Consider the following 24,405-nt stretch of genomic DNA (forward strand, 5'->3'; position numbering starts at 1 on the left):
GCAGAGAACCCCTGAGAGAAGGGGTGGTAGGAAGACATGGGCAGGGGTTGGTAATTTTGTGGTGTAGCATCTGAGTGGGAGTGGCTACTTTGTGGTGGGGAGAAGCTGGTGGGAGCTGGTAACTACAAGCAAGTGAAACCCTTAGGGCCGCTGTGTTCAGTGTGGCTACACAGGATCCAATGCAGGGCAGAAAGAGGCCCTTGGTAGGCAACAGCAGCAGAACATCTCCATGAGCTGCTTGTGTTTTCTCCCTCAGCAGACACAGGCTTTCAGTTTGCATTAGCCAGAGCCAGCACTCGCTCTTTTGGCATCCTAGAGCTACTGCTACCTGAGGGCAAGTGGGCCACATTTAAAAGGGAAACACTCCCCCTAGAGAAGCTGCCCCACCTAGTGGGAAGGTGGCCAGGTGGGAGCATCACCTAACAATTAAATGCTATAGGCAGGTACCTATGTAGCCTACCCCAGCACTGGCAGCAGGTCCCCCTCTCCCTTAGGGGAAGATACCTGTGTAACCCCCCAGGATCAAGTGTGTGTTATACACCCCCCATTTTGGGCCTAGTCCACAGGGAGGCTTTTTAGGTCAAGCTGTGGAGCCTGGTGTTTTCAGCTCCTGGGTTCAGTCCCCAGTATGTTAGCCAAGATAACAACATGCAAGTTCTACTGAGCTGAGCCAGAGCTCAAACCCTTGCCTAGGCAGGGGTGCTGACAGACTCTCACCAAATGTGCCCACTCCCTTGGCCTCATGCCTTGAGCCTCGCACCTGGGGTGGTGAGGGCAGCACAGCATACAGGGCCCCAGGAGAGAATGGGGATGGGGAGGAAAGGATGGCACTGCAAGGGCACTGATTTGCCTGGACAGCTCCCTTATTGTCTGGCAGGAGCATCCCTCTGAATAACAGGAAAGCCCTCCCTTCCCCCCAAGGATGGAATAAGGAGCTGGTCAGAGCAGGACCCGCAGCATCCACTTCTCTTTGTGTAGCCCCTAGCTCTGATCTGCCTCAGGCCCCAGCCACCGCCCTAATACACACAGTAGGAAAGAAAAAGGCAGATCCGGCAGGCAGGCCCTGGTCTCCCTCAGGATTCAGGGCAGGCAGCCTGGCAGAGATTAACCAGCTCAGCAGCCCTCCCCATCTTCATCCAGGTGACGTGATAGGGGAGGGATGGGGGGAGACTCCTGAATCCTCCGCCCACTCCTCACTGCAGGGGCCAACCCGGGCAGACCCAGCAAAAGCCAGTCTCCGATCCCCGCTGCTGCAGAGAGGGGGAGGACGGGGAGGGGTGTTTCTTCAGTGCTATCCCCACCCACGCAGGGAGGGAGAGAGACTCTTCCACAGCAGAATATACCCCTACTTGTCCCCCCTCCCTCCTGTCTCCGGGAGCGCTGCAAACCTCCCCACGGCCTTTCTGGCCCCCTCAATATCCTCACCTGGTAACAAATCGATGGCTAGATCTCTCCCTAGCCGCTCCTGTTGCTCTGCAGGAGAGAGGGATCGATGGATAGACAGGTTCGCTGTTTGCAAACACCTCCCTCATTGGATTTGCATGCCTTAGATAGTATTATTTTTGCACCTCCTGGCTAACATGAGGAAACACACGTCATGCCCCTCCCATCTAAAATAATATTGGACGCTTTGTGCTAGCAGCCTGCATCCCCAGAAAGCTCCAACTGTCCTGGACAGAGATAAGATTTAATGTTGGGGTCTAACTACTTCTACTTTCCCCATCTATTTGCCAGTTGCGGCCCCGTCCATTATGTAACAAAGCAGCAATGCAGCTGCATAGATTCAGACAGCACAAGGGGCAGGTATTTTATAATACGTTTAAAAAAAAACCCAGAGGGCTGGAGAGCGAGTTAAAATCATGTGGAGAGATTAATCCACAATAAAAAGAGGGGGGAGCGCGGCAATTTTGCAGGCCACTCCTCAGCAATGCCTTAAGTAAAAACAATGCCATCGGCAGAGCAATGCCAAGGATTTCGGGTTGTTTAGATACCCAGGGCTATTGGTTATTATTTAGCTTAAGCTCAGCCCAAAAGAGCCAAGCCAGCCTGCTGGCAGCCTGTTCAAGGCCAAGCTTTAGCCCCCCACGATGTCGCCTGTTGCTCTTGAGGACCCGGCCAGCGCTGCAGGGTGAGGACAAGCCCGCAAGGATCACATCTAGAGGTCGGTGCGTGCCAGACACAGAGAAGCTGGACGCAGCTGTTTAGTGGGGAGAGAGAGGGGGGAGAGACGCACACGCCAGGCTTAACAGAAGCTGCCCTGCTTGTCAGGCGCTTGCTGCAGTGTTTGGCCATGGGGACGTGTTAATAAAGATGGCAGGAGTTCCTCACGGGCCAGCTCCTTCTGGTGGGGCTTTTGTTTGTTGTCGGGGCTGTTGCAGGCGCGTGGAGAATCCAGGGCTCCCCTAAAGTCCTGCAGGGTCACACCAGCAGCCAGCAGCCCGGGGGAATTTCACCGAGGGGAGGAGATTTCGTGGCGATTAATGGCAGAGAGCGGGCTAAATCCAGGCTGGGATGCCTATAAATGGCGTTTCTCCTTCCAAGGTGCACATAAAAAAAAAGAATCCGTCAGTGTCATTCCCTCACGTCAGGGCTGGTGGTGGGCGTGAGGCTGTACTTCCTCCGCCCCCTGCTAATGGAGTGAACCATTCCCGGCTCTCCCTTCTCCCTCTTTCTCCATCTCCCCCTCGTCTGCAAAGTCTCCGCTGCTGGGAACTTGTTGGCAATGCCTGTTTTTCAGCTTTCCCCCACGTTTTCCAAAGTAACTATTTAAAGATCTGCAGTCGCAAATGGTTTTACTAAATGTAGGATGGGACTTAAGTTGAACGGCAGATATATTTCTCTGATCCTTGCTGTACAGATAGGTAAGTGGACCACCAAATTGTGTCTCAAGTTGTCTGCACCAAACCCCATTTGATGCATGCAGAAACGGAATGTCTAAATAACCTGAAATGATTGGCATGATTCGCGGCGAAGGGACCAGGCTATGTACTCTCCTCGCTCGCTCTTTTTAATGGCATGTTCGTGTTTATTCAGGATGCCAAGCGCTGAAAGAACAGCTTTTCCGCAGGAAAGGGAACGAATTCTTATTCCTCTTGAACCACTTTTGCTCTTCCTTATTGCAAACCAGACGGATGAAATGCTCGTTAATGGTTAGGTTGCTTTCTTTTTCCTTCCCTCCTCCCCGGGAACGATTACATGCATATTTCTTTCTAGATATATGCCACCGACAATTCAGTGGTTCCAATGCTAGGACATTTATTTCTTCCCTAGAGGGGCAGAGAGATGAGATAATGGAACAAAATGGCTAGAGATAGGTCTAACTGGAAAGTTTATTTGCAGGCAACCAGGGACGTGCAAAGGGGTCGCAATGCTGTCTTTTGGTATGTTAGGGCTCTCCCAGCTGCAGTGAATGTTTTTGTTAGGTGTGGTGGTGAAATAAAAACAAAATTTAAATCTTATTGCCTGAGAATTAATTTTGGGTAAACTAAGAGAACCTCTGTCACTAAAGTAGAGGTGCAAAATGCCTATTCTTTGGGAGTTACTTAAAATAGCACAGGTTTCCCTCCACCCTAGTTTGTGTGTGTATATATAGATAGATAGATATACGTGTATGTGTATTTTTTCTTACTGTTGTTTGGGATTTTGTTGTTGCTAGGTTTTGTTTATTAGATAAATTTTGTTCAATGTTTCCGACTAAAGTATTTTCACAGTTACAAATATTAAAACAGCTTTTAAGTTAGCAACTCCTTTCATTCTGCATAAGGAACTAATAACAAAAAAAAAAAAAAAAAAAAAAAACCAAAGAAATTCCCTAGCATTATCCAAAAACGATCTTGGATTAAAAATAATTAAAACACATCCTTTATCGATACATTGGCAGATTACAAGAGAAACCCTTGAAAAGATTTTCTGCAAAGGAATTCTGTCATAATAAAAAATGCTCAGTTTTGCTATTTAAAAATCATTTCGCTCTGTCGCTTTCCTCGCTAGCCGATCTCTGCAGCATTGGGGCGGGGGGAGCGTGGAGAAAAGGCAAAACGCGATGAAAATAAATTTCGCATCGATGGGGAGGGGGAGGAAACCCTTGAGACGAAACATTGAACTCGGGAAAATGTGGCTAGGATTTGCCAACCTCAAAATTCATGTCATTATTTCAATCAGAATAATTGCAAAGGATGATGAACGCTTTGCAAAACCATTTTTCAGGACACATGGCCTTTTTAAAACTACATTTATTTTTTTATAAATGTATGTATGTGTTTATTTATTTATTTATTTATTTATTTGGAGATTGGAGGAGGATGTGAGGATAGGAAATTTTACCAAGAGAGGCATTTATTCGCCGTGAATTTTACATATTTTGGCACTTTATGTGCACTAGATCGTTCGAAAACGTGCAGGAATTTCGAAAGTTCAGATAAAACCAGTGCTGCAGACCTCAAACATTATTAAAGTGTAGATATTTTTGGGGTAGTGAGGAAAGGGATGAATTTTCGGATCTTATAGTCTCTTCGGAGAGCCGTTTGGTTTTATTTTACGCCGAAGTATTTATTACTATTTTGAAATAAGGTGCCACCTCTATTTTGTAAAGAGAATAAATGCCACATCCAGTGTAGAAGTGTATTTACCTCTTCTGGTGAATTACTAAAGGGTTCGTATGAAATGGAAGTTTGTCGCATTAGTTTGGTGCGCCCCAAATATATGTACATCTTTGCACCAATGCCTTGGTCCTTATGAATGGCTGGAAGCTCTCCGAACCACTGACATTTTGACAAGAAAGGTGGCCGAGGGAAGTAAGCGGGGATTGCAGGAGCTTGGAAGGAAGGAAGGTGAGACAGAGAGACAGATGATGCGGGGAGTAGACGGAGCTAAAGAGCGTGTTAAATGTGGAGAATAAGCTGCAAAATTAAGGAATGCAAAAAGGATCAATTATGGATGGATCCTTTCGCCCTTATGCGTTGTCGATGGGCTGCACTTTCCCCTTTCTCTTTCAAACGACCTAGTTCAAGAGAAATCCCACTGTTGTGTAACTCGGGAAAAACCCTGTCTCGTTTCTTAAAGCACAGTTGCCCCCAAAGCCGCGGACAGCGACAGCATGCTAACACTACGTCATTTCGCTCACGCGCCCGCGTGTGCTTTGAGCAGGCCTCTCCTGCCGAGCACGAAGGCAGTACAATGGCACTTACGAATTATTATTGTTGCCATCGCATCTTGGCGCGCCCGGGAGGAGTCGATTCATAGGGCAGATCATTTGGGAGCCTATATTTTTAAGAGTGACTTGTAGCATTTTGCCGCTTGGAAGTGGCGTTTTCGCCTTCCTCGTTCGCTTGCAAGGAGGGATCGCGATGGCTTTTATAGGACTTTTCTCTCTCTCTCTCTCTCTCTCTCTCTCTCTCTCGGGATGTTCTCAGCTCTGCTATTTGTTTGCATGTTTTGTACCGTAGCCAATGTCTGCACCACCACCCCCTCCCCGCGTGTTTTGACGTGCGGGTGGGCGGCGGTGGTGAGGGGTGTGGTTACTAAATCAGGTTAATGATGAATCAAACGGGGAGGGGTGACGGGGTTTCTGAGCCTTTTGGAGCCAGCCACTTACTTGGTAATTGGAGCGCCTTAAAAATAAGCAGCCACGCTCCCCAGGGGAATCTCTAGGGCAGAGTTTCTTACGGTTGCAATCCCAGGCTCCCAACCCAGTGTGTGCCCCCAGCACTTGGGGCAGGCTCCTGAAAGCAGAATGTGAAAATGGCAACTCCCTTAACCCGATTACTGTAGGTGGCTAAAGATGCACTGCATTGAGGGGAGGAGGGAGCAGCTGAGAGCCCTGAGCTCTGTTGTTCAGGATCAAGCCAGTGATCAATTAAACCAACAAGCCTCTAATTCCCTTTCATTTGCAGCGGGATTGATAGGGATAAATAGCCCGTATGCTAGCGAATCCCAGCCAGTCAGCCAGAAATTGTATCTGGTGGTGGTGTTTTTTCAAACAGACAAATCAATTGAGTGAGTCCTGACCATGCAGGCAAGCAGAAAGCGAGCGAGAGAGAGAGACCAAACCACAGTGACACTCCTACTCCCCTCAGCACCACTGCATCAGGAGAGGCTAGTGGCTGGGAGGGATTTTAGAGCTAATATCACTTTAAAGGTATTTACAAAAAATCTTCCCAGCAAGACAGCCTGGCTTCCCCTTGCCTGAAAATCCACTCTATCCCTCAGCACGGTGTGGATTTCGTTGCAAGGGGAAGAGATCGAGAGGGAGCACCTTCTTCCCAGCAGGGTCAGTTTTGTGTGTGGCTAGAGACAGAGCGCCTGGTTGATGGACTCAGCTATAGCTAGACAGTTTTCAGAAACTTCTAGCCCTCTAGGCAGAGCGGTACATAGAGGAGCTGAGGTGAAGTGAGGTAAATGATGCTCTTGTGTCTCCACGTCGATCCAGCTGGCTATGGACAACATGTCCAGAGACACACAGTCTGACATATAAACCACAGGCGTCTCTCTGGCACCAATCTAGCTGCAAAACTACGACATAGGTGAGAAGTAATTTTACCCACACACCCCTAGTCTGTGACTCTAGCACTCACTCCATCGGTGGATTACACAGGAGGGCATTTTCATTTTTTTCAAACAGCGTCTCAGTGTGTGCCAGTGAATAGCAAAATCCGAAAGGTGCAACATGGGAAATATAGCCAGGAAAAGATTTTAACCGTGGAAGAATTAATCTTACTAGCGATTGCAACCCACAAACTTTTCGTTCCCACCCCACGCTGTTGCACCATCGGAGGGAGAAATATACGTGAGCCGTAGCCCTTTGCGTGTTTTGTGAATGTTTTCCTCTCAGAGAGGTTTCATTTTCCGCAGCTATTTACCCAGTTAACACTGAAATAATGAAGTGCCCTTATCAGAGTGTCCGTGTGTGTCTATACGATCGGAAGCAGAATGTTATAACAATAAAACGCATCCCGGGAAAGGAAAGAATCAAATTGAAAATTGCGTTTAATAAACAACCTAACGGTAATCAAGACTGTAGTGGGCCACGCTACTGTAAACTAGATTCAAACATACAACGGGAGAGCGAGGGATGGAATAAGAAATGACGCGCGCGCACACACAAATCAAAGGCACAAACCCACTCCCTGAATGCCTTTGACTCTAACCCTGTTGTTCTCAGCACACTTGCCCTCATTCAAAATTAATCCCGTCTGCTGGTGAAAATGCCCAAACAGGAAAGCTGGCTTTGTGTGCTGAGAAGGAAGCAAAGCGGTTTGCAACCTGGTGGGTGCACAAGAATGGCACATCTTTCTGTCACAATCACGACTTTGATCCCTCGTGTATGGTGGTGGTGGGGGACGGGTTGGGGAGGGGTTGAATGTAGCTCACAGACATGTGGGGGTTGAGTGCTGTACAGAGTTACTGTGTTGGGATCTGTCCGGGCTGATGTGGTGCTGATCTGTTTCCCAGCGTACCTGGTGCAGGCGGTGAGAGCAGCGGGGAAGTGCGATGCGGTCTTTAGGGGCTTCTCGGACTGTTTGCTCAGGCTGGGCGATAACATGGCCAACTACCCGCAGGACCTGGACGACAAGAGAAATCTCCAAACGATCTGCTCGTAGGTCTTCCTATTTCGTTGTTATTCCTCGTTACGGATCGCCAGGGTTACATTCGGGGTGGTTATTCGAAAAGAGAATATCACTGGCCGGGCTGAAAATCCCGCTCTAATTGCTGCTGTGAGCGTGGCTCTCTGCGTAAAAAGAAAGGGATTTTATGGCGCTGCAAGGTGCTGCCTTATTTTCAGTTGTCCATGGCCTGAGTTGGCCTGACCTCCGTCCTTATTTCTCTGCAGTCTGAAGCGCCAATCAGAGCAAAACTGTACTGCGAGGAAAGATTTAACCTGCGCTGTAGCTGGGCCGTTCAGTTCGTTTCCCCGCTGACTATGTATTCTTTTGGCTTCTCTTCTCTTTTTCTTGCCCTCAGCATTTTTTTTGTAACGTCGATGGTCCCTTCCCAGTTGATCTGTTCAAGGCCCCGAGTGTGACATCCAGCGTTAGCTGTCAATGCAAACAGTCATTTACATGGGTGGTGCCGGTGCTAATAAAAATGGAGGTCGGAAATCCAGCATGGGGTTGGCAACATTTGGCTGGTACTGGCTCTTCTTAAAGGCCAATTTTGTTGCTAACGAATTGCTTAAAATAGGATCGTTTTTGCAAACCACCTAAGCAGCGAAATTCTAGGGCTACGTTTATTCTTCATTGACTCTCCTGATTCTTTGTTTTTTGTGGGTCGCGTTCTGATTTCCTTACTCTAGAAATGTGGGACTGTTTTTTAAGTCATCTGCTAAGCAACACGATTAAAGAGATCAGAATCTGGCCCCGGAATTAAACATAATAAATTAAGATGACAACAATGCAATCGAATATACAGAGAAATAATAATAATAATGATGAATAAATAGCACCTTGCTGCCTTATTAGAGAGAGTTATTTTTCCACGATAATTCAGATCTAGTTAGTTTCATTTGTAGAGTTAACATTATTGCTTAATAAGGTGTGAATAATGATTTGGGCTTGTAGAAGAAATACTCGTGTCTGAAGAGAGACTGGCACTGAAATGATCTCTGCAGGCTGAGACACTGAAATGGTTTCGCTGTCAAACTTTCAGTCCTTGTGGAAGAAACATTAGGCCAGACCGGGCAGGGAGTTCTTAAGCACAAGTTTCCATTGAAGTCATTGCAGAGTTTTGCTTAGACTCCAGACTAGCGCCTGGGTAGGGGTCCATTGCTTAAGGAAATGTGAATCTTGATTTATTTCGCCCACATTAAAAAAGCCGTTGTCTCCCATTCCTGACTCTTTACTGGGGACATATGAAGGTTGTTGGTGAGAATAGGAGGATAAGAGCTAATGCTTCATTTTTAAGAACTGTCCATTAAGGGGTTCTTTGTTTGAAGATAGTAACGCACCGTTTGCATTTTAATTTAATAAAAAAAGAAATCCGTTTATAGGATTTCCCTAATTGCTGTTTTCCTGCATAATCCTGAAATATCCGGCAAATAGCCACATTTAGAAGCCAAGGCGGTGTCATTGGAGTATAAAGTCTTTCTTGAAACATAAAAAAAAGGAGTCAGAAAACAATGTACATTAAACGGAAACATTTTTTAAATCAAGACATGTTAACCCAAAAGACAATGTTGTGAAACCCCTGTGACTTCTCTTTCTGTCTATATATTTCTGATCGACAGTAGGCTGCTATCTGCAGCGTCTACAACGCCGGTACGTGGCCAGCTGCAATATACCTGCTGAGCTGCATGTAGAATAAATACAGAAACAAGGGCCCTATCGTTCTAATTTAAAGCCTTTGTCCTAGATACTGTTCAGCAGTTAGCTTCTTGTCCAGTGCCACCGGCCTGCGCCTGATTTCTGTAGAGGTTTCTCTCCCCCTTTTTCTATGCCAGAATGTGTATTGAAAGAAGATCAGGGAAGATTTAACTTTCCTTTGGGAGATGCAATTATAGCAGAAATACTGCAGGAGAGGCACACTCTCAGCCTTCTTGGCATCTCAATATCTCATTATTTATTACAAATGTAGCAAACACTGGAGTCTACAACCAGTGTAGAGTGCTCATAAATTAGAATCTGCAGGACTGCTTAAAAAAATAACCGAAAACCGAGCGCCTACCTGGAAAAAACAAACAAACCAGAGAACAGTTCACAGAGGCCACACTGGTTTTAGATAACCGAGACCACTACAGAGAGATCTGCCAGTCTCCTCTGAAATGAGACAATCCTTCTTGGAGTTTAGATTTAGCCTCGAGATCTGGTTTTGGTTTGAGTGAGAAAAATGGGAAAGCAGTTTAGGAATATTGGATTTTTTTCCACGGGGGTGAGTGGTTTCTTATTCTAAACACTGAAGGATCCTGGGCTCACTTAAATCACTGGACAGACTTCCCCTTTGTCTCCAGTGGGGCTTTGGATTAGGTCAGGATTCTGAAATCACAGGCATACTGTCCCTGTAATTTCAGAATCACTGACCTGGCGCCTGATCGAAAGCCACTCGGCATTCTGCAGAGAGGTGGCTGGTTTTCTGTGCAATGAGGGCTCGATCTAAAGCCCTCTGAAGTCGGTGGAAGGTTTTCCTAGATGGGATCACCAAGGAACGCGGTGCTTTTCTGTGAAGTAACTTTACTTTAGGATCTTTAAACTTTGGCCGATTCCATCGTTCTGATAGAGTAAAATCAAATCTCACCGCACAATAATACAGGTCATCAGCATCAAAACCAAAGAACACTCTCCAACAATAATCATGCTAGGCAATAAATAAATATCATAATCATTACAGCTAAGAAACACGCTCCTTAATAAAGTCCGACAGTTAAGGAAGGTTAATAATAGGCACCTTGCTTTTTGTGGCTATTTCCCCCCCTGGAAGATGTCCAGCTATTCTGTGCATGCAAAAGGCACACCTCCTACCCCTGCCTATGATTTACGGGGCTATGCGCTGGACCCCAGCCGCTCTCCCTTCAAAGGCAGAAATTTCGATTTCTGACTCTGTGCAAAAGCCAATAACAGAACGTTACCGAGTAAATACAAAATAAGCCAGCTGTAGCCTCCTTGCTCGTTCAGAATGGAAGCAAGCCGCCTGCTTAGGGGGCGTTTGGGACGGGGAGGAATTAAGATCGCAGTCACTCTTGAGGAAATCCTGAAACAGAGCTATTGACTGAAGGCTTGATCCTGCTCTCATTGAAATCAACGGCCCCACACCCACTGGTTTAACTGGGAGTAGGAGCAGAGCCTCACTAAGTGCAAAACGAGCTGGTTGTGCGTAGGGCTGCTTCTTCTAAGGTTGCAATTCTGAAGGCAGCAAGGGCTAAGGTTTTCAAAAAGTCACAGTTGATTTTAGGTGTCTCAATTTTGCAGCGCCCCAAGGGGGAAACTTCTTGAAGGGGGCCTGATTTGCATAAATGGGGGGTTGGGCACCCAAACATCAAGGCACCCGTCATCGCTACACACATTTGAAACTGTTGGGAGGGGCGGAATCAGGAGCTGGTTGGAAGGGGAGCATGTGGGTGGAGGGAATCGGGCGTGGGGTTGGTATGTTGTTGGGCCCTCTTGTGCAGCGAGTGACCTGGCGCTTGTCCCCTGTGTTTGCTCCTTCCCCAGGTACTGGGATGATTTCCATTCCTGCACCCTCACAGCCCTCACGGATTGCCAGGAAGGCGCGACAGATCTTTGGGAAAAACTGAAAAGGGAATCCAAAAACCTCGATTTTCAAGGCAGCTTATTTGAACTATGCGGAGGAAGCAACGGGTCAGCTCCTTCCCTACTCCTCCCTGCCTTCCCCCTGCTCCTGCTGGCTCTCTCTGCAGCGTTAATGACCTGGTTCTCCTTCTAGGAGGTCTCTTCTGGTAGAACACACATACCCACCCACACACACACTCTCCATATACTGGATTTATAGAGGAAGTGTCCATCCGTTTTTTGGGGACCGTTGTGATTATCTGTGATGATGAAACATCCATATAGGATTGTGGAAACGTTCTCTCTTTATTTTGTGTTTTATTTGCCAAATGTTACCAAACAATGAGCAACAAACAGCCAAAATCGGACCTCAGCTTTAGTGTCTCTTCAAATAAAAATAGAAAACCCGAGCCCTTTGTGCAAAAGAATCTCAGGAACGGCTTTGGGCCACCTAATATTAATAATCTTAATAAATAATAATAATAACAACAACAACAACAACAACAACAAAAGATGGGCTCCTCTTGTAATATGAAAGAAAACGATGAGTTGAGAAAAAAGGCACTGGAAATGAATCCAAGATTGATATCCACGTGTGAAGCATATGGTGAATAACTCACAATCTATCATCTTTCCTCCACAGTCGCTTGTTTATTGGTCATTCCACTGCAAAAAAAAAAAAAAAAAAAAAAAAAAAAATTTCCTCGAGGGGAAAAAAAGAAAGAAATGGACAGTTAAAAAAAAAAAGAAGGAAGGAAAGAGATTATATCTAATGACTGAAGGATTGAATGCTGCTAAGATTGCTGAGAGTTTAGCTTTACTTGGTGTTGTCAAAGCATCTTTCCGAGTTCACTGCCTTTAATTTCCCTCCTCTTCTCTTGTTTTAGATGTTACACATACAGTAAAATACCTGAATATCCAACAGTATAGATCACAAAAAGGGGGCTTAAATGTAAACCTAAAAATACAGCATATTGATTTTGACAAAAAAAGAACCTTGATTTTAAAAGAAAAGATGTAATTTAAAAAGAGTTTATTATAAAGCCAATTCAGCAAAAAAAAATTTGCTACAAGTATAGAAAGAAATATAAAATAAAAATTATTGTTTGAAATGAGGGTGTCGTTTTATTTGTAAAATATGCATGGTATATATCTATTTAACCGGACAGGCTTTTAATATAATAGCGGCTAAATGCAGAGCTGCTAAATTAATTAACATCGTCATCTTGGTGCAAAAAAATATAGAATTGCTAAACTAATTAACATAGCCCTTTAAAAATCATGCTATAAAACTCCCTTAAAAAAGTACACAATACTCCTTTTCTAAAACGTGGGACTCATCTGCTGTGACTGCTTACAGAGGGAACCAGCCCAAGCCAGCTAGAGTGAGTGCCAGATTTCAGTGGGAACCCGGGGTGCCAGGGCAATGCAGGACGGGCTCCCAGGTCTAGCACTTCTGCATTTGCAGCAGTTTGTCAAAAATCCGCCCCGGTTATACTTCCCTTTATTCACATGCACGGGTTTTGCTGGCACAGCAATTGCTGGCGGCGTTATAGGCAGACTATTTACAGCTATAGTCTTTACATACGTATTTAGTGATTTCTTTTTAAAAAAAGAAACCCATTTTGCTGAAAAGGGGACCGTTTATAGCAGTGGAGGGGAGAGAAAGCAACCACCATTAAGATGCTGCAAAGGAGGGACAGAAAGCTGCTGCCTGAGATCAGATGAGTCCTTTCATAATTAATAAGACAGCTCAGCTGAAATAGCCAGGAGACTGGGCCCTATTGATTTAGCAGCAGAAGCTGCTATAACCTTGTCTATTTATAGGATTTTGATGCCTTTATGGAGAGGTAAACATCAAGGAGTAAACACATCCTTTCTACCTATAAGATGAGAGTCCTGCCGAGAGGGAGGAAGCTGAGGGAAAGGGGAGGAGGGGGTCAGAGTTTAATTTTGATTCTGCAATTCTAGTCATACATATTATTTATTCTGGTGCGGGAGGGAAATGTAATAATCCCCCTTCTCCAACATATCATTATTCTCTCTCTCTCTCTCCCTCCCCCCCCCCCAAGGTCTGTAAAGTCTGAAATGTAATGGGTAAGCAATAGCAAACGTAACAGTTCATAAATCAAACAGTGGGTTGCAATCCAATCTGCATTTCCCAAACGTATTGAATCCCAGCAACAAATGGGCCCCGGAACTGGAGCCAGCCGCCTTTAGCACTGGAAGCGATGTTGATTTTTAATGATAAAATACATTATATGTGTGTGGGGGAGGAGGGGAGATGAAATCACCAATCTATGCAAAGCTCAGCCTTCTTTCATGGGCATTTTTCCACCCTTCCCTTCCCTTCCTTCCCTTCTTTCCCACATTGGCACTGCCAGGGAACCGTGGACTTTCTGCGAATGGCTTTTCCCAGACGATCAAAATTTAGATCGCTATTAAAAATAATCATGACATCACACGTTGCTATTATTTTTTTAGCACAAACTGACAGCTGCAAGAGAGGGGGGAAGGAAATGGGAGAGTTCAGGCAAACCCTGCACTGCCTTAGCACCCGCTAGAGTTCCCACTGAAGCGAACAGCAAAACTCCAATTGATTGCAGTGGGAGTAGAATCGGGTCCTTCTTCGGGCCAAACTCCCACTGAAATTTTGCCAGCGTAAGGCGCACGAGTCTTTTTTTTTTACTGCTAGTAGTTAAATCCATTTCCGTCAGGAACTAAATCCCGCTAGCTGTAGCAATCCCACTGACTTTCTATCCCAAGCAGGATGTGGTCATGTGATTATAGTTTAAAGTCCCCAATTCCGCAGTTCTTACTCGATAAAACTTCCACTGAAATAAATAGATTGGATTCCATTGAGAGAGAGAGAGAGGTTTTGCATGTATAAGGACTGCAGGACTAAACGCCAAAGATGTGCCATTCTATTACAGAAATACAAATTGAATCTGGATTAAAATGGCTTCTCATTGCTTTATATTTCCAGATTTTTTTTAAACAATAGTGGCGTAACTATATAAAGAAATCTCAAACTCTTTGGGAAGGGGACCGGTTTCCATCTCAGTAGTGCGTTCAAGAGATTTTCGAATTAGAATGAATGAATAATAAATAATCTCTCTATATTTAGCAAATACACAAAGTAGTTCTACATGGCGACGAAGCGGCAGACAGAGGGCTGGTGAAATAATAAACATGGTTTTTGAAGTTAGTGGCTGAGCCAGTGACAGACTAGGATGCTGGGTTATTTGATTTGATTTTTTTTTCTCCTGGGGTATTGCAAATTGTTTCGATTTTAATATCAATCTTCTTAGAGTTTTAGAAGGGAAAGGATTTGTTCAATAGAAGCAAAATCTCCCGGGAAATCTCCCATTCCGGTGTTATTCCAAATGCACCAGCATGCAGATGTGCCTTTCTAATTGACAAACGCTTGCTTTCAGAAATCACTGTCTAATGACAGGGTAATTCCAGGCAATAAGATGAACAAGGATGCATATGTTATACATAAATCTACATTGCATCGCCTATATTTATTTTTTATACAAAGCAAGTGGGTTATAAATAATGACTTACCCAGCTTTCTTTTCTATAAATGTATAAGCCACCCACACAACCTTCTGACAGAGAGAGAAGAAACAACAACCCAAATCAGAGAGAGGAGACTGCAAAATAAGCTAATAAAGAACCACCAAAGGCATCCTCCCTAGTAGCATAGAATAAGGAATGGATTTTAACAACCATGTAACTATTCTTTCAAAATGGGATCTTCCCCTTGCTGAAGCCACTGAGCATTTTGACACTGATTTCAGTGGGAGCAAGATCAGCCTGTAACTTCACAGCCTAGACGGTTTCATTTGTTTTCCACTTAAAATTAAAGAAAAGGCCAGGTGCAAAATAAGGAACTCCCCCTCTGATTTTCCAGGGATGTAGCTGGGAATTTCTGTCTAGAAATAGCTGATGTCAGTTAAGGTGAGTAAATGAGGAGTCAAAGAGTTTGTAAATAAACTAGCAGCAGGCCTTGTTATAGAGAGAAATAGTTAAGCTTCCATCTCTGTAACTGTCTTGAAGATAGAGGAGGAACAGCAGAACTGGATTTCAATCTCTTAATATTCTTATCGTGGCTATTTATTATTTGTATTGTAGTAGCACCTGCGATTGCACCAGTCTTTTGCGCCACAAATATTTGTTAGTTTCTTACAAAACAAACTAAAAATTAGGAGGTGGGAACTGAATTTATTTGACACTTTAAAATATAAATATTTTACATAATGTGTTAACAAATGATCTCTGGCTTCATTTAATTACTGATTGCTAATCAAAACCCTGCTCTATGGAGCTTCAAACAGCACAACGTGGTCTCAAATTATGGTGGCAGGGCTAAAGCCTTCTCAGTGTTTAAGGTTATGAACATGTTAAGGGTCTTGAACCTCCTGGATGTTATTCTTCTATTTTCAGTTTGATTTTTATTCCGGAAATGACTATACTGACATGTGTTTCCAGAGTTTTTCTCCTCAGCTGTGTCCAAATAGCACAGGAAAATAACTGACCCAAACCCGGTGAAAAGGACTAAGCAAACCAGGTTTGTTTAACCTCGTCTTTCTGTGCACACCAGCTCAGGAAGGCTTTATGTTTATGATAATAGAAGTGATAAAAAGAGAAGACAGGAGAGGCCAAGAAGAAACAAGCCATGCTCTCTGCTGCACTGGTTCCACTCCCCAATAAGCAGATTGCTTTCAAAGCTGCAGGTGTCCAATTTTCTAGAAACCTCACACCAGTTTCCAGCCCCTAGGCAAACAGGAGCTGGAAAATTTAAAGTCCAAACAAAGGAGTTCAAATGCTCATTCAAAACCGAAAGGGACAGAAATAACCCAACAAGTGCCCTTCTTTGCTAAATTGCAAGGTAAATGAAGTTAGCAGAAGCTGGGGCCGCTATTTTCATTGTCAGAGCAGATCTGCAGGCCCTAATCCTTGTCCTAGTTCAGTCTGTGAGCAACATCAGACCTGCAGGCTGCTGTCCCCTGAGACTCACTGAAGCTTGTCTCCTTCCTTATGAATTCTGGATAAACTCGTATTTAGTAACAGGCTGCTCTCACTGAATAATCCTTGCCAACCTCTGCCTTTTAACCAGCCACCTGAGCACTGGAAGTGAAGGCTGTACATTGCTTCCTATTCAGATTTGCCTCGGATCGCCTTTGAAAGATGGAAAATTGAGCCAAGTTAAAAAATGCATCGGTTACCTCTCCATCTGCTCCACTTCAAATCCCGTGCAGTGAAATGAGCATAATTTTTTCCTGGTCGGCAACAAAGCCTTGTTGCATGATGCAAAGACAGAGAGAAAGATGGATGTGCAACATTGCAAAACCAACCTGCTAGCACATGGGGAATGAATAGGGAAATGTGGTATATGTCCATTGCTCAGAATAAGAACATAAGAACGGCCATGCTGGGTCAGACCAAAGGTCCATATAGACCAGTATCCTGTCTTCTGACAGTGGCCAATGCCAGGTGCTTCAGAGGGAATGAACAGACCAGGTAATCATCAACTACATTTGAATGCAAGGCTGTCTGAGTGCAGGGTACATTAACCTGTATGTACACAGTATTATTAATAATTAAGGTCTGGATTGTGCTCCCTCTTACTTACCTTATTTCCCACGTAGCCCTGTTTAAATCAACGAGCTGTTCTCGTGCTCTGAGAGCAGCCCTAGTGAAATCAGTGGAGCTACAAGCAGAGGAAGGTACTAAGCAGCCTGAATAGGAGTGGCAAAATCAGGCCTGTATTTATTAATTAATTCATAATATTCTTTGTATGCCAGTGGGGCCTAGAGGTCCCCCCTGAAGGGAACTGAACATTTTAAGTTAAAGGGCCTGATTCACTACTGTGTTACTCCATCCAATCTCATGCTAATATAAGGTCATGAGTTTTAATGGAGCTACAAAGGTGTAAAGCTGGAGTAACATAGTGATGAGTCCAGCCAAGCTTTCCAAATATGCAACCTCTTTTTGCCTCTGGCTCTTCCTTTTCTCTCTTGTTATCTGCAGCTCTCCTGCTTTAGCTGCTCCTCCTATTTGCAGGCAGTGCTTATTTTGTGCCGGGGGCTTGCCAGGGTTGAGCCCCGGCACCTCTAGGCTTGGCAGTTCATAGCGCCAGCATCTCTTGACTTGCATTGTCAGTTATGAAGGTCAAAAAATTGCTTGAGCCCCAGCACCTAATTGCTTGAGAGCCCCAGCACCTCTTTCATTGCAAATGAAGCACAGCTTGCAGGAGGCTGTGGAGAGGCCTGTGTAGGGACACTCTAGAGGTAATAGCACCAGGAGGCATCAAGTTGTCTTCTTTCCAGTGAGGTGCAGGGTGAAAACACATTTTGACAGGGATGAGGAGTCATTAGTCTGGGGTAACCCAGCCTACTTACACTATATGAATCCAAAGCAATTTGAGGTGAGGAATGGGCTATGTTTGGCCATCAGGATTTGGTAACTGGGTGTGCCATAAGAATCTCAGCTGGAGACAGTGGCCACCTGAGTGACGGTCACACCAGGCCCTTGGAGTGGTTTTCCAGCCAGCAGTGCTGCATTATCTTGGGTCAGGTAGGTCAGGTGTCCTTCTCCTGCTTAGCTGGTGCCTTTGGCTTAACAGGAAGTAAGCCTCTGATGACAGAGTGTGATTGACATGTGTCTGCGCTGGAAAAAAAAGGAGGCAACCAAAGGAAACAAACCAGCAGTCATGATGGGTGCAATTCCCTCCGGTGCAGAGTGCCCACACAGGACCGATGTTCCCACTGAAATCCCACTTAAGCTCTGGGACTTCAGTGGTGCATGGGCCTTGTGCTGCACCTCTGTACAGGGATGAATTCCACCCTGTGGGGATACAGCCCTACACCTGAAAATAGAGTACGTCAGTGACCTGTCTTGTAAACCACATGTAAGACACCAGATTTTGTGGCTGTAATATTACAACATGATTGAATAAAAAACCTGTAACATCATGATTTGCAGTGTTATCTGACCCAATAAAATTACAAGATGGCATGTGTGTGCCTGTGTGAGAAGGAGAGAGATACAGGTGCACGCTAATGAAGCTAAAGCCTGTTTACATCCTTGCTTAGAGACAAGCAGAATTAGAAACAGACTCATAACAATCCCCAAACCAGGATACTAAAGAACAAGTACCAAGGCACTGAGCAGGGGATAAGTTGTGAAACATTTCTATGTTAACTTGTATTTTCTACCCTCACTGCTCCAATGGACGGACTGCCTGTTTTCCATCTGTTGAATGCATTGGGAATGTACCAGGTTTCAGAAGTTCTAATTCACAGGACTTAGATTAAAAAGTGCATCATTGGCATCTGAATCAATTGGTCTGGTGTTGTATTAATATTATGTGTCATCAGCATGTTGTCACCCGATGATAAATTACTTTGACTAATACCAGCTGCCTGAATCATCACCTGGATATATCACTTATTGGACAGATTTTTAATGTCTGGGACATTTCATACTCAATATTTTGTTTGGAAAATAGAAGAACTCATTTGCACGGCACGAATGGATAAAATGGACCATTCCAGATCACTATAACAGCCAGACAGCTGGTGGAGAGAATGAGGGAACAGCAAAGCAAAAGGAGTATGTCAGCAAGACAAAAATGGAATATGTTTCAACTGTTGGATAGTGGTTGCTCTACTAAATTGGTAGACATCCTTCAATCCCCTAAAGCCTAATAAAAAAAAGGTAGTTGGAGTTGTTCATGCAAATAAAAATTTACCTCAGGATGAAATTCACCCCCGTGCAAAGGCCTACACACCACTCAACCCAATGAAATTCTATTGGGAGGTGCTAAGTGAGACATAAGTGCTTCATAGATATCTTCAAAAAGAACAGGAGTACTTGTGGCACCTTAGAGACTAACAAATTTATTTCAGCATAAGCTTTTGTGCCACAAGTACTCCTGTTCTTTTTGCACATACAGACTAACACGGCTGCTACTTTGAAACCTGTCATAGGTATCTTGTCACCCACCAAAGCAGAAGGCCCACACAAAGCCCCGTGCATCCATGTGAAGCATTTAATAAGTGGTACATAGGGCCTTTGTATGGGCTGGACACAATGGGATGAATTTCACCTCCATTGTGATACAGAGAATTTGTTTAAAAAGTGTTTTGTTTAAATTATAAAAGTCTGTGCCTCCTCCCGAGACAAAAGCAAGACAAGGGAAGTCATAGTTAACAGTTTCTGATGTCAATCTGAGACTATTAATTTGAGAAGATTGCCTACTGCATCAGACAACAGAGATTATTGCCTACAGGTGCTGTCCCTGGAGGCACAAAGGGACTCAGAACTGCTGCAGGGATTAAGGGACCAATCCTGATGTCCTTACCAAGCCCTTCCTCAGGCAAAGCTTCCCATGAAACCAATGTGAGTTTTGCTTATGTAAGCATTTAGGATTTGAGGTATGGGAATTTTACCCAAGCAAAGACTCCAGGATCAGGAACCTCAATATTTTAAATGTCTGTAGGTCCTTTGTATCTTTTCTATGATATTTGACCTCTAGGATTTAATTCCCTCATAAGTTATGTTACCGCTCCATTAGGTGACATGAAAAATGTACAAAGAGGCACTTATTTATGTAATGAAGGTCAATTTTGTATTCATCAGGACGGGTTTCTTGCCAGGAAATGAGAGACTCTGACGTAGAATCAGCATGTGAGGAGAAGTGACAGTCCTTCAGCAATATCAAGCTCAGAACACTTTGGAAAATGTTGGATATGCAAGCTCACCACTCTGCTAGGCAGGGCTAAGTAACAACAACAACAACACCACCACAAAGACAGACACTAACCTCAGCAGTAATTTTTTCATCACAGTTAACTGTCCTTGAACCATCTCTTCAGTATAGTATCCACCAACAGGCTTTTCTTCAACATCTGGTAGGTACAATTTCTAGCCCCACCACATTTTTTTTCTTAAAAGGGCACTGTCATATCATGTATGTTTATAATACAACACCTGTCCTCATCTGTGATATTAGTAACCCCTGAGATTATTAAAAGTGAAAAAAATAGAATTGACTTTTCTGTATTTATGCTCTTTTTGCACTTCCTTCAGATTGGCCACTGAAAAGAGTCTAGTAGTCCACTTCACTGTGGCTTTAGGTCAGCTTCATTTTTTGGTTCTCCTGCACTAGCTGCTGCACTGCAAGGGAATGTTTCAAGCAAAACAATAACAATTCTCCCATTCCAACACCCCACCCCAAGCTAGGTTAGATTTAGCTGGAAAAGTATTTAGTCATGAATATATGTCTATGAATCATGAGTTTTGTAAAACTTTTGTTTCTTTAACAAAACTTAATTTTAGAATCTAACCTACCAGACAGTGTCCCGATTGCAAATAATGCAAAGCAAATTCTGCTTTTCATTTATACTTATGTTCCTCAATTTCCTTACCCGGTAGCAGGGCAATGATAGAAGGATGATTCTTGTTCCACTTTTGACTTCAGATCCCGTGCTCAATTTCCCCATCTATGAAATGGGGATGATGGTACTTATTTCTTTTGTAAAGTACTTTGAGATCTCTGGATGAAAAGTCCTATTTAAGAAGCTAGATACAGTTATTGTTGTTCATTCTGCTTCAAGACTTGAACTCCAGTTTCTTTCTGGTGCTGAAGTGGCACCAAGAAACAAAAGGTGAAGGATGCCTCTTCATAGATTTTTTTAAATTCTGCTTGGTACAAAACAGAAAACAATACAAGGCAATTTGGATGCTATTCATCCCTGTGCAGAAGACCAGCACAAGGGCCATTTGCCACTTATTTCTCACCAAAGTCTTATTTTGAAATTAAGTGAGACATAGGGTGTGGTGCTGGCCTTCAGCTCAGGGGCCAATTTCACCCTATGTCATTGATTTGCTTGCAAGAGACATAGTGTGGCATCTTCTTATAGAGACTCAATCCATCTTCAGAAGTTTCATCTCACTATGGTGATCTCTTTATTTGGTTGTGTACCAAAGGTTATTTTATTTTTTAAAGTGCCAGTGATTTGTGCTGTCTCCAGCTAATTCAGTGACTTGGAAAGGAGAAAAAAGAAGACAAGCACCAATATTACACAGTGCAGAAACGTAACTGGTATGCCTTCATTTCAGCTGGGGTCAATTGTTTTTTCAAACTTAGTGCCTTACACTAGACACATAAAGACACATTTAGACACCTCGTGCGGAGTATCCACAGTTGTTGCTGACTTCAGTAGGAGTTGCAAGTGCTCAGAATTTCTAAAAATCCAGCCACTCATTTAGGTGTCTAAATAGGGATCTGTGTGCCTGATATTAAATATTTAAACCTGGTGGCCTGGGTGCATTGTTACAGTTTCAGGGTAACTACACCTGTATTCTTCCACATACACCCCTGTGGTCCACTCCAGGAGTTCTCAGTCAGGTCTCCGGCCAGTAACTGTCTCTGGTCAGGAACCTTTGTCCAACTCCCTTGTGATCTGGATTTTTAAGGCTGCACAGCTCCCCGCACTGTGATATTCCCAGCAAGCCAGTCTGCCAAAAGGCCAATACCTGCACTTTGCTTTCTCTCGGAGATGCTATGATCAGTGTATAGCCAGCAGTTACCAGTTACCACCCAGCTCTTTCTAAGCAAGCATGTTAGTTCTTCCGGTAAAGGTATCACAGAGAAAACATAAGAATATACCAGGCATCACTCATGTGCTCTTGTCAAGGCTGCTTCCCCACTCTGAACTTTAGGGTACAAATGTGGGGGCCTGCATGAAAACTTCTAAGCTTAACTACCAGCTTAGATCTGGTCCGCTGCCACCATTCCCAAGTGGATTCCCTTCCCTGGGAAGCCTTGAGAAACCCTTCACTAATTCCCTGGTGAATACAGATCCAAACCCCTTGGATCTTAAAGCAGGGAGAAATGAACCATTCCCCCTCCTTCCTTCCACCAACTCCTGGTGAATACAGTTCCAACCCCCTTGGATCTTAAAACAAGGAAAAATCAATCAGGTTCTTAAAAAGAAGGCTTTTAATTAAAGAAAAAGGTAAAAATCATCTCTGTAAAATCAGTATGGAAAATAACTTTACAGGGTAATCAAACTTAAAGAGCTCAGAGGACCTCCCTCTAGCCTCAGGTTCAAAGTATAGCAAACAAAGATAAACACTCTAGTAAAAAGGTACATTTACAAGTTGAGAAAACAAAGGAAAAGTAACACGCCTTGCCTGGCTATTTACTTACAAGTTTGAAATAGGAGAGACTTGTTTAGAAAGATGTGGAGAACCTGGATCGATGTCTGGTCCCTCTCAGTCCCAAGAGCGAACGAACTCCCAAACAAAGAGCACAAACAAAAGCCTTCCCCCCACCAAGATTTGAAAGTATCTTGTCCCCTTATTGTTCCTTTGGGTCAGGTGTCAGCCAGGTTACCCAAGCTTCTTAACCCTTTACAGGTAAAAGGATTTTGGAGTCTCTGGCCAGGAGGGATTTTATAGTTCTGTACACAGGACAGCTGTTACCCTTCCGTTTATAGTTATGACAGCTCTAGTAGGCCAAAGTCCTTCCAACTCTTCTGTGAGGGTTGGGACCGCCTTGGAAAGAAGGCCTTGTCCATTTGCTGGATTAGAAAGATGGCCCTGGGTCAGTTCAAACACAGCCTTTTTAATGCCAAAAGCCTTTCCTTTGTCTGTTGTTCTCTGAAAACCCAGTCTGAACCACTAGATGCAAGCCTCTCTAAGGGGTGGTACCTCTCTGGAGGTGCTTATAACATAAGGGATTCACCTTAATCACACACACTCTCTCTCTCTCTCTCTCCTGGAGGAGTTGTGGCAACCCTCCCTTCCTGGAGTGGCATACAACCCCTAGCCACAATGATACATCAACTTCATGTGGGATTGCAATCTCTCTCACGTGCATAACAATGTCTCTACTTCTAGTGTTAACAAGGAAGCCAGTGTTCGGGGTCCTTAGACAGCTGAAAACTTCATTTTGTTACAAAGTTACAACAAGAATAGCCAAGGACCAGCCCATGCACTGGATTCACCCTATGTTTGTTCCTTATCCATGCTGCAATTTACAATTGCGTTAACGCAGGCCGAAACATAAGTAGTAAGTGTAATGTAGACAAAGCCTAAGAAATCAAAGCAAAAATGGTGCACCAGAGCTTCAGGTGGTGTACATTGACTTTTGACTACAGTGGAGCTACACCAATTCACAGCTAGATCCTGCAGCTGGTCTAGATTCTGCAAATGGAGTCAGCACCCACATAGAGTCCCAGTTAAATCAAGGGCTCTCTCCAAGAGCACAGGGCTGAGAGTAGACACATCCATTTGTGAGAACTAGTAACTAGCTCTAATTTTGTTATATAGAAAGGGCATTAAACTCATTTCTCTTATTAAAATATACTACGGTGCCATCACTTCAGCAACAAGAATTGGAAAATTGGGGGGAGGGGAGGGGTGAATTTACCAGCTGGCAGAGAGAAAGATGGAATTACCTGTTACAAAATGGCCACTTGAAGGCTGCAGATCCTGGGCTCTGCCCAGTTTAAAGAGCCTGCCCCACAAAGCTTGCTGAGAAAAACAATTCCTAGAAGATAGTAAGCCCTCACACAAAAGTTAGTAGGGACCCCAGGAATTCACTGAGAATAGTGTTGCATGTGTCACCACTCCCCCCTATATGTATTCTACAGTAATGCCTGCTACGATTTATGATAGTGTTACAGTAGAGCTTGAAGCTATTACTTTGTGTACTACTGTGGTGTATTTTTAGAAGGGTTGGTATGTACTTGAATACCCAACGATGTATTCATGGCTGCATTGGGGCTCTTTTAGTCCTCAGTGTTTCTCAAAACTCCCTGTTCTTTAATTTTATATTATAAAATCTCTTAAGCAAACTTTAGTGATTTTAATACCACTGCTTTACAAGTTCAATATTTGTCTTCCTGTGTTATTTTATATCTCATAATGTTTATTACTGTCAAAAGTATTATAGTATATATTATTAAAAACTGCTAGTTAGTGTCAGTAATGTAATGTCACTAATTGTACTTTTACACCTGATACAATTACTCTCATTTGGTTACTGAGCTCTTGTATTTCTACAGATTTCAGTGTTACTTTACTCTTCACTCATCCTTTTCCCCCATTAAATTAATGCATATTGCAGATAAGAAAAAGAGGGCCAAAACTTTCACTGACTTGAAAC

The 24,405-nt window shown here is 43.9% G+C and overlaps 1 protein-coding gene across 1 annotated transcript; it reads left to right on the forward strand.

Annotated features, from left to right (window-relative positions):
- The first annotated feature begins 2,638 nt into the window (after positions 1 to 2,638).
- On the forward strand, positions 2,639 to 12,332 carry NRN1 (neuritin 1). The gene is made up of 3 exons (XM_054017839.1): positions 2,639 to 2,861; positions 7,450 to 7,594; positions 11,139 to 12,332. The coding sequence occupies exons 1-3, from the start codon at positions 2,807 to 2,809 to the stop codon at positions 11,368 to 11,370; spliced, it is 432 nt and encodes a 143-aa protein (XP_053873814.1). The 5' UTR covers positions 2,639 to 2,806; the 3' UTR covers positions 11,371 to 12,332.
- Positions 12,333 to 24,405: the final 12,073 nt, after the last annotated feature.

Source organism: Malaclemys terrapin, chromosome 2 (assembly GCF_027887155.1).
Source record: "Malaclemys terrapin pileata isolate rMalTer1 chromosome 2, rMalTer1.hap1, whole genome shotgun sequence".
NCBI classification, from domain to species: Eukaryota; Metazoa; Chordata; order Testudines; family Emydidae; genus Malaclemys; species Malaclemys terrapin.